This window comes from Diorhabda sublineata, chromosome 4, assembly GCF_026230105.1.
Source record: "Diorhabda sublineata isolate icDioSubl1.1 chromosome 4, icDioSubl1.1, whole genome shotgun sequence".
In the NCBI taxonomy this organism is placed as follows: domain Eukaryota; kingdom Metazoa; phylum Arthropoda; class Insecta; order Coleoptera; family Chrysomelidae; genus Diorhabda; species Diorhabda sublineata.
The window spans coordinates 10,249,298-10,265,725 of NC_079477.1; the positions used below are offsets into that span (position 1 = coordinate 10,249,298).

General features: G+C 31.8%; 1 protein-coding gene across 1 annotated transcript in view; it reads right to left on the minus strand.

Moving 5' to 3' along the window:
* Window positions 1–16,428, minus strand: part of LOC130442985 (uncharacterized) — a 243,292-nt gene that overhangs the window by 88,636 nt on the left and 138,228 nt on the right. Inside the window, exons 8-9 of the mRNA XM_056777409.1 lie at window positions 12,369–12,696; window positions 2,024–2,126 (exon numbers count right to left, since the gene is read on the minus strand). Coding sequence (XP_056633387.1) covers window positions 2,024–2,126; window positions 12,369–12,696 — 431 coding nt within the window. The remainder of the gene's footprint in view (window positions 1–2,023; window positions 2,127–12,368; window positions 12,697–16,428) is intronic.

Sequence of the window (16,428 nt, forward strand, 5' to 3'; positions counted from 1 at the left end):
CTTAACTGATTCACCCTAATGTCTTCCGTAATCGTGTGTTGCACCTTCATGATCTCCCTGATTTTGTCGTTTCTTATTTTTCCCAGTCTTGATATTCCTGCCGCGCGTCTCCAATAATCCATTTCTGTGGTTTCAAGCATTTTGACTGTTTTTTCTTTTAGAGGCCAGACTTCGCTACTATATGTTGTTATACTTTATATTATGCTATTGTATATTCGATGTTTGTTTTCCTTGGATATTTGTTTGTCCCACAATATACTATTTAGTTGTCTTATTGCTTGTCTTCCTTGGTTATTTCTTTGTGCTATTGCTTCATCTAATCTTCCATCATTAGTGATGATCATGCCTAGGTATTTGTATTTTGTACAATGACTTATTTTTTGTTGTGTTTCTTCAAGTATTAAATTTTGTTGTTCTCCTCCAATACACATATATTCCGTTTTACTAAAATTTACTTCTAGACCCCATTTCCTGTATTCCTCTACTAGCTTTCTTGTCATATATTCTAAGTCTTCGTAGTCCTGTGCCAAGATTATTTGGTCATCTACAAAACACAGGGTATATAGTGTGGAATCGATTAGTGGAATGCCCATGTTCTTACATTTCCTTTTCCAGTGTGCTAGTGCGTGCTCCTGGTATATCTTGAAGAGTGTGGGTGACAGACAGCATCCTTGTTTCAACCGGAAGTTGTTTCTAATTCAATAAAAGGGATAAGAGATTTTGTAAATAACCATACGAAGAAAATATAGAATTAAAAACGAAATTATAGAGAGAGAGAGAGAGAGTCAGAGCTATAGGACACTTAACTTTGAGGATAAAGACACGAAGACTCCAAATGCCACAGAAGGTATAGAATAGGTATATATTGTCAACAATTATTATTAATGGTATTAAATTTTGTGAGGCATTTGAACTGGCTTTCCGCGGAAATGATAATCGTGGCAAGCTGCCCAAGATACTTTTGAAAATTGGGACATAGCGAAGACAAATTGGATTGTAGTGAAGTATAGAAAAGACCTCAATAAGGATGCATCAATGGAAATTTGACAAAGACTACAAAACTTCTATAAGGTAAAGTTTTTTTTGAAACATTATGAGCCGCCTTTGTATGCAAAAATGTATAGTGAGATACTATCAACTCACTTACTTCCTCTCATAAAATTTTTAATTTTTCTCTGTTACAATTAAATTATTCTCATTTGCCAGTGGGCTATATGTAATTATGGAGATTATATAATTCGTGACAAAAGGAGCTAATAGAAATTACGAAATGATTATAGCTACTGCATATAGATAAGCGATTATACAATTGGCGAAGTGATTTAATCAGTTCAATTAGTTCGGTTGTTTGTTACGATAGTAACCACTTTATATAGTTTTGAAAAAAGTCAAGAAACGTTTAAAAATCACAATCAATCGCTTCGGAATAGTATCAGGTTTGAAATAAGCGAAGCAATTGGTTCTTTCTTTTATTCATTATATAATGGTGATGAATACAGCCCAAGCAGTCGAAAAAAATCGATTATCATTTTACACTTGTAACACGATGTAATTCTTAAAAAACAAATTACAACTCGTTACTTAAAAAGTAATCGGTTCTTTTCGCAGGTCTTGCGATATTGTAACTGACTAAACTTCAAAGGCAACATTACGTTTTAAACTGTCAGTAAAACGTTAATGCGATTCGGTAAATGACTGACGAATTGACGGATGCGTTTCACACCAATAATTGCCATTCGATGAGAAAAAAGTATCCATTAGAGCAATCCACTTTTTGCGTTTTAATCTGTACCTAAAAGTGTGACCTAAATTAACTTTCAATTCCGATTTTCTCACTTTTACTCAACTGTTGAATGTATGATAATAATTGTTTTTTAAAATAAAGTTTTGTGATGCATTCCGTTCAAATTTAATTATTTTCATTTTAGTGTGAAATAATGGAGATAATTTATTTAAAAAATGTGCTGCTTAGTTAAAATTAGTTTTTTAAAAACATAAAAAATGCTACTAAACGTTTTATTACCTCTATTTGGATGCCGCTATCTCCACTATTACATTTGGCATTCCTAGCTGCTTTTGTTAATTTCTTTTTTTCTTTGCTGTTCCTCCATACTAGAGGACCAAACCTGCAATGGACCAGATATAATTATGAATTTCCATCTATAAAAGTTGTCAATCGGAAATAAGTAACTAGTACATAACTAGATGACAGATAAGATTTCGTACATGGAGTTGCTGGCATAAATCACCTTTGTACTTTGGAAACACACACGCTATATTCAACATCACTAATTTCAACAAAACCAATTTTGCTGAAACTAAGGACCAAGTTGTTGAGAAGTTCTACCGTAGTTGCTTTTCTCTTACTTCAATTATTTGCAGATTCTCGCATTTGTACAAAACAGAAGCGAAAAGTGATGTTGCTTCCTTAAATTAAGTTCGACCGAATGAATTGCGAACAGTTGTCATTTTTAAATGTTATAATCAACATTTTATCATCTAATGTGCACAGAATCTGAGTAAAATATAGCTGGATGACGTTGTAGGCATTATAGGAATTTTGAAATTTTTTGTCACTAAGAAAATGTGATAGCAATCGGAATTAATCAGATGGTGCAACTCCAATGATGGAGTATGATAGGTGAGGCAATACCTTCCCCCTTAATTAATCAAAGTTTCGTTTTACATGGGTTTATATCCACTTAAAAAGGTATCGCCAGCTCCAAGCCCGAGAAAATGGTCAAAGTGGTGCTTTCTAAATTATTAAATGAAGTCGCATTTTTGTAGTTTGGATGAGATACTCTGTTATTTAACCTTTTAAATTACCTGCTGAATTTACTATGTGTATCTATACTTTATTAAAAGCATTATTATCTACTTTTTATATTCAAATTTGGACACGAAAAATCTTGGTAGCGTGAGTAAAAACCATGATTTCAACAAGATATAGAAAGTGCACTTGAGCACAAACATAATGGCCAATTGTTAAATATTAGCGAGAAATCTTCTTTCAGCTGAATACTAGAGAAAAACAACCATATGAGAGAGTTTTTTTTAAAAAGAAACCGTTACTTCAAGAAAAGTGAAGAATAATTAAATATTTCCAACAGTTGTATAGATATTTGGTATATTTTTGTATTTTTTCTTCAGTATATAATAAAACTGGCTTATAAATAAAATAGATCTACGTTTTTCTATTTTTTAGGTTTTTTTAAGTATATTTGGAATCAACAATCTTGTAAGCATTTAAAATTTTTAAGGCAACTTACAAAGTGTTAAAAATACAGGCTTGTGTGATTATTCAGAAAATATTTGAAAGAAATCCCAAAAAATAGATATTATAAAATAAAACAAGTTTGGGAATTAAATAAATACAAAAATTTTTGGTTATGCTATGGGGCATCCATATCACAATTATTAATGGAATATCTTGAGAAAACTGTTTAAAACTCGATGTGCACTTCATCATTTTTATATATTTAATTCCTTAAACTCAAAAATTCATTTTCTGTATGTCACCAAATTATTAATAGCATAAAAACAGAATGGTATAACATACTAACTCAGTCATGGAGATATCTAAATTCCAATTCATGTCAACTTATCTCTCGAAGAGAATCAGTGCTTCTTAAATAGCCAACAAAACAGATCCTTCACATCAAAATGTAAACACCAAGCATTACCACTTGTTCAAAGACTCCTCAACTGACTGGTTAGTCGATCATAACAATGCCCCTAGATACACAACTATTTTGATTCAATTTTTGGCTAAAAATGGATGGTGATGGTGTCACACGCACTTGACGTGTCTGAAATGGCCCCATACGACTTTCCTTTATTGTCACGCTTGAAAAGAAGCATGAAAGAGCACTGAAGAAGAAATGTGAATATATATATATATATATATATATATATATGTATATACATTATTGATTGTAAATAGATATATTTATTTGAGAAACTATCAATCAACAAAATCAAGTATTCTTAAAATTGTATCGATAGCTCAACCTCAACTGTCAGGCGACGACGAATGATACATTTTATCTAGATAAATACTTTTGTCACCGAATTGATTCTTCGAACGAAAAATTTTCTCTTCTCACTGTCGAAAGTAAGCGTGAATAATTTCAATCTACATGAATAGGGTAAGTCTTTTGTTTAAATTAAGATTTCCGAATAAAGGTGTCATTTTTATAAAGTATCTTCCAGTTGAACTCTAAGCTATTCTCTTAGATAAACATCCATGTTAGCTATCACCTAATTATATAGAAAACCATTATTGTCAGATATCAAGCATCTTACTTCGTTGAACTTCTTCCAAGTTAAAGTTTATCGTAACTAAAACTTTCCATAATTTTCAAGAAATTAACTGCCTCACTCGCTTTTATTTGACGAACTGATTGTTTAAATTTGATCCCAATTTCAACTCTTCGTATCTGACAATGCTGGAAATGAGTTAAAGAAGTTTTCGAATTTAATACTTTTATTTGTACCATACGGCCTCGATTTTGATAACTAACATTAACTTTTTTGTTTCACTCATTGTCATTGCTATTATTCTTGTAGTCAAAATAAGAAATTCTACGATACGTAACTCCTAACAAATTATACCAATATAGTGTGAAAATAAGTTTTATCTACATTCTACAACACATTGATGCTTGACGTTCAATTTTTAAAGGGAACAATATTTTTTATATCAAGCACGAAGTTTTTGTTTTAGTTTCAAGCATTAATCTAAATAGAAGCGCATCTTTATTCGTGTTGTTTTATCACAGGTGCACCTCGAAAGTAGTTTAAACTTTACAACGTATTAAAGAAGTAATAAACTGTATAAACTGTTCTAATAAGATATTTATTGGGAAATGAGCTATGAAAAATCACAACTGAAGTATATTATATCTGCAGTCGCATGCAATTATTTGATAGCTCTCATGTTTTACTCATTACTGAAATAACAGAATTATATTCTACATTATCCACTACTTCAACTAGAATTGTTTATAAAGAATAAAGTAAATTCCTTCTAGTCAATATAAAGAGAATCTTCTTCATATTCGGATACACATTGACCAAATTCTTCCTAAGCCTCGTCTTTGTTAGTGTTTAATATTCATTTTCAGCTGTGTACATTATTTAATCAACCTATTGGAATAAACACGTTTCTGTGAAAATCAGTGTTATCGATGAATCCTTGGAAGAGTTTTAAATATTTCTCTCGTCACTGCTGAATTATACTTTTCTTTATATAGTTGAACAATTTAGTAATTGTGAATTTTCCTGGTAAATTTACTGTTATCTGATTTCGTTGATACAATCTGTGAACAAGTTAGAATTTCTGGAGCCGCTGATGGTATTCATATTCTTCTCGGGTTACTTTATAAAAGAGGATTCCTAACAGTTGTGTATATATTCAATACAAATGATTACTTAAAGGTTTTTAAGGATACTCGTACAAGCACCCATTTTCCGAGGTACTAATTTTATTTTAACAACCTTATCTATATAAAGTTGTCTCGTTTGCAGCTACAAAACCTACGAAACCGAGGGATATATTCTCTTGATAGTGCAATGCTGAAAGTATTCAACTGGTATGGATTTTAAAGTATTTTGAAACGTCTCCAGAGTTCCAGAATGACGTCGTAGTAAGACATGTTTAAATTTCGGGAAACGTCAATAGGACTCAAATCAAGATTTTTGACGTTTATTGCCACGTGTCCTTACTTAAACTATACGTTAAGTTTATTTTGATTTAGAGCTTACCCATTGGAGTAGAACTCTACTAATCAGCAATTAATCAAACCAAACCTATTTGTAAATTTAAACTCCCATTATCAATCCTCAACAAATCCATAACACATAATTACTTTTTTATGGTCGTCTTTTTACCACAAAAACACTCTCTTAAAAAGCCGAATGAAATAAACTTTGAAATATATTTTGGTGGAAACAAAATTAAGTTCTGAAGTTAACAAATGCGTTTTTCCAAACTTATATGAAAAATTTTTCTTTCGAACTACGAGGTTTGTCTAAAAAAATTCAGACTAGACAAATTACATTTTTTTACCCATAATGCTATTTTTAGCATAGTCTCATTTTGTGTCTATACACTTTTCTAGCGATGCTTTAATCGTTTAAACCTCTCAAATAATAAGAGCTGTGTTTCTTCTCAAATTAGGCGTTTACCTATGCGATGATTTCTTCGTCTCACAGTAATCTCTCTCCTATAATTGGAACTTTGAAGTTAGGAAACACGAAAAAGCGAAAAAGTCGCTGCTCTAGTGGAAAGGTTGATCGGTCAACCAAATAAAAGTACAATTTCAGCCATGGCCATGGCAAGTGTGAGAAGCTTTGTTGTCTTGATGGAAAAGCACTTTCTTTTTCTTTAAATGCGATCACTTTTTTGCAAGTTCTTCATTTATCTTATAGACCAGGTGCTGGATGGAGTTGAGTGTGCAAAATGTAAGGACCACATTCGGTGTATGGTTTTGAACTCAGAAAAGCATGCAGATATGATTCTGGATGTTGCCAGGAGCCATATTGGTCAATTTTTTTTACACCCCACCCTCTTAGACATCTAGTAAATGGACCGAGCACATACTTTGGTATCATTATAACGATTGCTTTAGTGAGAATATGAAATTGATTTTTATGATTAAAGATACTTACAGCTAGTCAAATGAAAAAATAACAGCAAAATTAAAAATAAAACCAATTATAATTGATAAAAAAATTTTTTTAATTCAAAATTTTCATATATTATAAATGAAAAAATGATAATTATCAATCTTTTTTATTCTGACAATTGTTATTTATGCATTTGCATAAAGAAATACAATTAATATGTAATTTTTTACAAGAGCAATCCATTGTTTTACAATTGGATGCACATTTACACGGTTGAATCAACAATTCCGGCAGTGGTTGCTTGGTCATTTGTCGTGGGTACAAATTACCATCCTTCCTTTCATAGCCTAAGAAGATGTAAACAATTGCTTGTAGTTGAGTTTGGTCAGCATTTATCCATACATACGTTTGTGCTGAAGATCTTGATAGATGTAAATGTAGATAGAGCATCTGATGTGCAAATAACTTTTAATAAATTTAAGCCGAAACCGATATTTTGGGAAATTAACTTATACCGAAGTTCATCAGCTGTTAAGTTTTTTTTTGAAAAAAGATAGGTGTAAATGTTTTACAACTCTTTTAGCTCTTCGTCACTTAGGTATGGATTTTCAAAAGGTTTTAGAGCTTCTTGTACAAAATCCAACGATGCAGCCTTTAAAGCATTTTTTTTAGCCAAATCTGCTAGTCGAATCGCATCCACTCAGAGCGTGTAATTAAAATTGTTCAATTAAAATTTCATCACATAAATATCCATCTGGTATTACTTTAGTATTTAATATTTCTTTTCGGAGTTGTTTAGCTACTTGAACAGTGTATTTTTTTGAATTTACGGTACGCATATAATCAATGAAATCATCCAGTGGTATATTGCCCATAAACACCAATGATGGTTTTGATCTGTCACTCGGATATGACAATAAAACATTTTCACCATACTTATTAATGAGCAGTGATTTCATAACGCGATTTTCTACAATTGCATCTTCTATTTCAGGAGTTCAGCTAGTCGCTTGGCCAAGAATGACACTTCAAAAGAGTGAGGTGTTAATTGATGTTTCAGTTCATTAATCAGCTTTTCAAATGCCTCTATAAGTATGTCATGTGGTATTTTAATTGAAAGTCTGCCTGCTGGATTGTCAGAATTTCTTGGTAGTCGCAGATAATCACAGTAACAATGTTTATGATACCTCATTTCCATTGCAAATAAATCAGCTGGTTGTTCGCAAGTGTCAATTTTTGTGAAAACATCATCTTTTTTTTCGGGCAGTATTTAAAATTTGTTCCGCTGCTGAAATTTCAGAACATAAAAAAGAGTTTTGTTCTTATTTCTTGTTTGTTTACCACAAATTAAACATTTCTGTTTCGAATCAAGTTTTAATTCACTTCTCGATGACTGACGAACACGTTGGCTACCTGAAACATTTGCTTCTGTAGAGGAAGTAGAGGCATTCTCCTGCTTTAGTAATGCTAATTCTCGACGCCTTATTTTCTCTTCACTAATATAAGTTGTAATACAAGCTCGATGCCAGGAACAATTGTGTGCAGTAAAGTCTGTATGACTTTCTATTTTCTTACTAATATCATCTTTTCTGCGATCCGCTGCTTTTATAATACTAATAAACGTTTGTGGTTTTGGATTCTTCACTAAATCAACCGTTTTATCACAAAACAAACACGACAATTCATTTATCTTTCGCTTCTTCACATTTATCACTTGTGGTGACATTGTCCGTGCTTTTATTTGAATAAATAACACTAATAAAACAGTCGACTGCGATTTAATATTACTGAAATACGCAAAAATAAACCGTTATGGACTACAAATTCTTTTCTACTGACTACTCCAAGCGCTATGACTCAGCAACTTACCAAGCAGGGAAAAGGGGAAGGGGAAAAGGGAAACGGACCAGCATTGCTGCCGACAACATGTGATTTTCTATTATTTGGGGTCTCAGGTAGAAGAATTTGAGCATAGTTACCTCACATTTTGCATACTCAACTCCATCCAGCGCCTGGACTATTATCAAGTAATGATGCGTTATATTCTCCTGTTATTCTTTTCTGGTCAATCAAACCGTCTTTGACTATTTCGAAGTAGGTTTGCGGTCTTTTCGTTTCAGAAGCTTGGCGGTGGATCCAGGTTTCCTCTATAGTGATGAATCGACACAAAAAACGACTCGTGCTGCTGATAGTTTATGCATGCATAAATCTTCAGTAAATGTATAGCAAATCCGTTCTTTTGATATGCCGATTTGTTTTCTATCTCTCTAGCCTCAATTCTACAATCGTGCAGTACCTTCCATTTATTGAACTTTTTCGATGATATCGCTGGTTGTCGGAGTTTTTAGACGTCTGTCGTCATCAAGTGAATCGGCCACATATGAATTAAGCTGCCCAAAATTTTACAATCGTAAATTATGGAGCAGACTCTCCGTACACATTTGCGAAGGTGAATTGTCTATCAAAAACAAATATTTAATGACCGCTCGATAATCAATTCTACTATTCAAGACTCACTTGATGGTCAACAGATTGTCCAAAAGACTGAAATTTTAGTGATATCTTCAGGTTAAGGTCAAAAATTTTCCATACAACCCCCGTACAGTGTAAAGGCAACTTTTGCCAACCAATGCTGCCTGAGCTAGTTAATCTTTCAATTAAAAAATTATAAACGAAGCGTATATTTGTTATAACTTTTTGCTGTTGTGCAATTATTTAAATCGTTTATCGATGAAGAATAACTGAGTTGTTATATAAAAATTTGTTTTGTGAATTAATTCACTAATTTTAACATTTAGCATTCAACCAGGTTTATATTGCAAAAAAATGAAATCATGCTTTATATTTTCAATTTATAATACATGCTTTCACATTTGGATTATGCACATTTGTTTTAAAGTTTTGTATACAAAAAACTATTTCAATATTAGTATAACCGTTTTTCAAGCTTTTATGCAAGCTTTATCAGTTTTTAATTTAATTTCAAATAGCACAAATTGTACCGATATAGTTTCTATTCAATGATAAAAACAAAGCTTAAAATCAGTATTTCCACGATCAAAAGTGACGCGAGATCAAATATCTAGAGATTTTGGTTAATGTGATATTCTATAGAAATTATTGATGAAAAAACTGATTAGAAAAACACATGTATTGTTAACAAAAAGCTAGAATATTTTTGTCAATATAAATTATCGAGGGTTGTGAATAGAAGAAATGTTAGAAGGTGCAAAACGAATCTTGCATTCATAGTTTGGAGAGGTAATTATGGCCTTTTTAAGTATAAAATAACTTCTTTTTGGTACGATAAATTATAGATTTATGTCAGGATGATTAAGAGTCCAAACTCTTTTTCAAATTAGTACTGCTGGTGAACAGCTGCTTGACATGAGGCGCTGTTGTACTGAAAGCATAAAAAGATGGTTCTGGAATCTTTAGGTGAATGTACGTGAGATTACCTTACTGATTAGCATTCTTACTAAAAAAGGGCGATGGAACAGTTTTCTGGATTTCATATTGTAACTTAGAATGCATTTTGGTCCAGTATTCTTGCGTGACTAGTAGATTTTTTGTTTAAATAACTTTTTTAAATCATTGGATAACTGAATGCTTTCGGTTGGGAGGCTTAATGTTGATATTTCTTTTATTACACAGGTTCGTTACCAGTAATGCCAATATGTAAGAGGATTCTATATGAAGTAACAGTATTTCTTAAAGAGGACAGTTGTAGACAGTGCTTATTCATAGACGGTACTATAATAATGCAATTTTTTCTATAATTTTGCGGTTTCAAGTTACAGTGCTGAAGTATAGTGATTGATTTCCTAGTGTAAATGAAGCAGACAAGAGCTTTGGTTCACCACCCATGTTTTGTAATATTCTTCTTTTGCAGAGACATATGTGGTTTATACACGATGGAGCCCTTCACCACTTCCCACAATGGATTTAAGGGCTATAAAATCTTGTTATATGCAACACTGGCAAACGTAAGGAACAAAATGATCGATGGAATAAAATTCTATTGTAACGCTATAAGGCAGAACCTTAGAATGCTCTTCCAAGTTCAAAGAAATATCCTCCGTAGATTCAAGTTCAACTTTTTTCTTATGTAAGTATACAATGTTCGTTAGAAAGGTTTGATTGTGTTCTAAATACCTCCTGTAAATATTTTCAATAAATAATTACAATAATTCATGATAATTTTCTTCAGAATGTCTCTTTATTGCGAACGGTTTTCTTGGCGTGTACAACCATTTAAAAAACTACATATCTCCTAAAACATAAATTTTATCAAGTAAAATAAAGAGAACCTTAAAAAATCGATTGAAAAATTCATTTTTACCAACTTTAGATTGTACAGGTTATCCCTATAAAAGTTACGGATTGTTAACCATTGGGCAAGAGTCGCCCCTGGCCTTCAGATAGTTTTGTAGAATTATTTATTGCGTCACAAACACTACATGGATATCCGTAATCATCCATTAAAATTCATAATGTTCCAATGTATAATTTAGGCTAATAACTTTAGGGTCGTATGAGAAAATTTTTTCACAGCATTATTTTCACGTCATCTTCTAACTACCGAATTTTCTGCATCAAGTCCCTGTATAATACTTTATCAAATTTTGAATTATGAATAAAATCTATAATGTGTTGGATTACTAGGTGAGTATGCATTCCATGCTTGCAATATTTGATTGAGAATAGATTCGGGACATCATAACTACAAAGGAATTTGACCTCATTCTTTTTTAATTTAAAAGTTTCGACAAACTTCATTATGAATAATTGCATTTTAATAATTTAGGGGAACTATAAGAAAGACGATTTGGTAGTGGAACGTTTCTGAAACGAGATCAGTTAGATAACAAGGGTAGTCTAACAAGTTTCTAGAATTATAACAAGAGCATATGTAGGCAAGAGCTCACAGTAGTTAATTGAATATTAATAAGCAGCAAATTATACATGTAATCTGGACGATAAACAAGTTATATCTCAGTACAGTGTTGGTTAATACAGTGTTTGTAGTAATTTCATCCGTGAAACGTTACAGTATGGAATAAAACTTTCGGTATTAGTCATAACTCACTTTATGCCTACAACTCATGCTACAAATTTCACATACAATAACATTTTTTCCTGCTGATCTGTTTTTTTAATACGTGTCAAACATTGGAAGTGGGAAAGTATGCTCTTATGGGAAACGCCACTCCGGTCCTGCTTATTGATTACATTGATGAACGAACCTGTCAAGTATATTTCATATATTACAGTTAACTTTGGGACCTTCACGTTGCCTTTCATTTTTAATTAATTTTAACAGTACAAATTCATTTATAAATTAATCTGGAAATTCAGATATCGTTGAAAGCTTTTTACCTGAATAACATTTCTTGGAAACTTTTTCCTAATAAAGAAAAGCCGAGATTTGATCTTGAGATAAGAAAGACAGCGAAAAAACGTATCAAATAACTCAATATCGTCATTATGTCGAATAGACAAATCATTTTAATCTATCTTACCATCGAAACTGCGCATAAACTGAACAAATTGGTGGGGGGATACTTCTCCCACTAAAACCGTAAACTCCTATCATGAATACATAAATAAAAAAGGAACTAACCTGTGAATAATATGTTATAAACTTACCCGAAAGGAATAATAAAACTTCCCAAATGTACTATGAACTCACAAGATAACGTAAACTAGCATTTTAGAACAAACATAATTATTCTTACTTGTATTTTTGTTCGATGGCGGCATTGGAGGCGGCAGACGTCGCTTGTTGCTCGCCCGTCGAATCGTCGACATCGTCGTCTAGTGTGGGAATCCTAGGTGGCGTGGGGGATGCCGGTGGATCGATCCTACACGTGGCCGTCGCAGGCGGCACGTGAGAGGGCATTGACATCTCTTTGGATGGATCGCACAGATCCAGAGAGGGTGGCGGCGATGAAACTAGATCATCTTTCTCTAAATCGATAATTTTCGATTTTCTTTGATGGTGAAAGTGCAACGAGAATGTTTTTCGGAATTTTTGAATAACGCTTTCCGTTTCTCGGCTTGAAGCTGCAACAAAATTTTATATTCGGAGTTAAAAAAAATCTACTTATGGATGATTTAGAACCAAAGTCACAACCTACTATAAGAAATACTAAAAAAAGATGTATTATGCTAGTTAGTTGAGCTGAACTGAAAATTACCATAAATTATTTTTCCACGGATCTCATATTAAGCAAATGAAATTTTGATTCATTGTAGATATTAAATCTCCACTGTTTCCGACGCCTTTTCGACGTTTAGAACTAAAACTTTGAGAGAACTAAGAGTAACCTCCAAAAACATTAATCTAGTAAAGTTTTAACACTTATTTTCATTAATTTCACTCGTTGAAAAGTAGCAGTACTTATTCTGATGAAATTACTGCTCAGCTCAAATATTATCAGATTGAACTGATACAAAAACTGTCGATCAAGGTTATTTCTAAAATTATTCATAATCAACGTGGCGACAAAGCAAGAGAAAGGAGTGAAACGCGTCAACATGCCGAAGGAGAGAAGTTTTTATTTAGCGACTTTTCGGAGATTGCTAACACTTGAGATTGGATAAATATATAGAGAAAAAGAGTTTCAACTGTAAGTTAAAAATTATATTTTACATGAAAAGTTAATTAAAGAAATTAAGAAAAAGTTATATAAATATCATACTGGAAGTATTCCGTCCTCTGGAATGATTTTAAGTGTTTTTTTGCTTTCGAAAATGAGCTAATGAATATAGAGGATGCTGAACGTTCAAGACCGTCATTTACTGTAACCATTTCAGAAAAAGTTAATAAAATTCGTAATGTCTTTGTATTCAGCTACGTGAGATAGCTGATAAGGTGAATATTTCAATCGAAGGGTAGGTAATATTTTTCATAACAGGTTCTATATGAAAAAGCTATCTGCAAGGTGAGTGCCGTGATTGCTGGATGTTGATCAAAAGCTCCTTCACATTAAAATTTCGTACGAATGTTTATGTATATATCTTTAAACATAATCCAAGTGAATTTTTCACCGACATTCCGCAGTAGATGAAACTTGGTATATTATACACCACTAAAAAGTACATTCGCCGCAGACTTTTATGCTGATATTGATACGTTTTGATATAAAACCTCAAAAAAAAAACAAAGATATATAAAAGGAAGAAGTTTTTCTCTGTGAAGACAATGAGCATGTCTATTTTATCCTTGCAGAAAAATTAGTCGAATTTTGTTACGAGTAAAGCTTTCTTCCGTCATATTAACTTTGTCTGGCTGTCTCTGATTAGTTTCTGTTCCCAAATTTAGAAAAATGGCTTGATGGATTTGAAACAAATGAAGATTTGAAGAGAGAGACAAACGCATATGTTGTGGAACTCACATTAAATATTTCATCGAAAAGTTATTATGGGTGTTTTGGAGTTAGAGAGCTACATATGAAGTTTGTCATGATTTGATTCCTATGTTACCATGTTGTGAGACAGTATGCTAAAAATCATTAGATGAAGTATTAATTAACGAATGTACCGAATATGCCAATATTAGTTACTGAAAGTTAATACTCACATTTCTATATTGGAATATTTGGTGAATGCGCTGTTTTCCCAAATATGGCGAAGGTAATATGTTAAATCCATTTCGTAATCCTTATTTACGTGATTAAGACGATTACGTTACAGCAACATTACTTTTTGGATTTTTTTTCTCATTTTGAATGTAAAAAAACTATGTACATGGCAGCTGTTGTTTTCATTACTTAACCTAACTTCTGAGAAATCATAATCACAAGAGATCTATTTATGTAATGGTCGTAAGTAGAAATAAAAGGAATATTAATAGTTATCCTAACCCGATCTTGTCAACTGAGGGTGATACATCACATACTTTCAGAATGTGTTGCTCTATATAAATCCAAAAATTTCTCAAAGAAGATGGATTGGAGAAGCTGCTATAGTTTTCACATGAAGCATTCAAGAAATTTTACTTCATAATATTAGAATGTTTTTGAAAATTTGAATCAACTAAACATTAATTTTTTTGTGTTGAGGTTTTGTTATTTTTTAAATCGAAAAGTTGTTTTAAATTTGGCAATTTCCAGACACTGTCAATTTTGTACTTATCGTGAATATATCGCAAACCTTTTTTGATATACACATTCACCCATTACTATACTAGGTATTAGAATCATCAATTAAATAATGTGGATGCATATTCTCTCTATCAAATTCCACTTCTCTATCTCATTTATATTGTATTATTTTTTCAGTGTATCTTACTGTCTGTATCCAAACATCAGGATTCACTATTTGTTAAGCTTTTTACCACACAGCTAGTGCTTTTTCTTGCAGAGTTTCATCAGTGCCCACATTATCTCCATAATAATTTTTAGTATTACCTTAAATATTTTCAGTAAGATTGAATAGAAAATAGTGAGAAATGAAGTAGAAGTAGAAATACTTGATGTTTATCTCTACACATTTTATGATTTCAAGAAGTTGAGTTTTCTATTATTCAATTTATGACTCAAGTTTCTAAAGATATTCCATAATTTGAGACTCTTTCAGTTTTTCAACTTCAACAGGTATTAACATAATTTTTAAAATATTATACGGATTATTTCAATTTTAACATAACAAATACTTTTCACCGTGATAATCCCAATCTCATGTTTTTATCGAAAATACAAATACGGCTTCCGTAATAAATCTAGAATATCAGACTCAGAATCAAATTACTCAACTCTACATTTAAACTTTTCGCATTGTTTAAATTTTTAGGCATTTTATCGATATAATATCCGATAAATAGTTGAGGAAATATATAGTTATATAGTTATCTAAATTACTATTTTATAATTTTGAAGAGGATGATTACAAAACCAACAAATACATCTAGAATGTTTCCAATGACAATAAAAAAATGTAAACAAACAATGATAAATCTTTTGAAAATGGAAAAATCTAAAATCTAAAACTAGTAGGACCGATTTGAATTTAAGTTAGGACGTGAGATTGACACTAGATCATCTATAAAATTTTTACGCATATATCCTGTTTTTAAATTAAGAGTACTGATTTGAATTTAAGTTAGCAATTCTGCAGATTTCAAATTGATCAAATCTCAGCCGGTTTTACTCACCGTTTTCGACATATACAATTATGATTGATAATTGTCCAAATTGTAAACAAATAGTGTTCATTTTGTACTTTCTTACGTTCTTATTAATCTTTCATTAAAATATAAAAATAGTCAGGACTAATTTGAAAATGGAGTCGATATAAGATTCCAAGTAGTAGCAAACATCAATCGTCCTCCCAAAAAAGGAGTTCTGTAATTTTAAGCCATTTATCGGCAACAGAGAAGTAAAACGTTGTCAATTTGTATAAACAAATCTTAAATGATGGACATGGACAAAGGGTAATGCCACTGTGTTTAAAATTGTAAAAACTTTGGATAGCGCGTTTTAGTATTAACGGATACAAATTTTATTTTTTAGGAGTTGCTAGATCGACTGTGTTTCGAAACAGAAAGAGTATTTTGATAGAATGCAATGATATGGTAAGGTGCAAAAGAAAAACCTAAGATCTATCAACAGTGTAGGCGAGTACAGATACTCATTTATTGATGAAACATGACTAAATGAAGGTCATACAAATTACAAAATATGGATAAATATATCTATTCGAGATAAAAAAGATGCTTTTTTTAAAGGATTGTCTGCAGGTTGAAAAATGCATCTAAAAAGGCAAACGTTTAATAATCTTCATGAGGGATCTGAG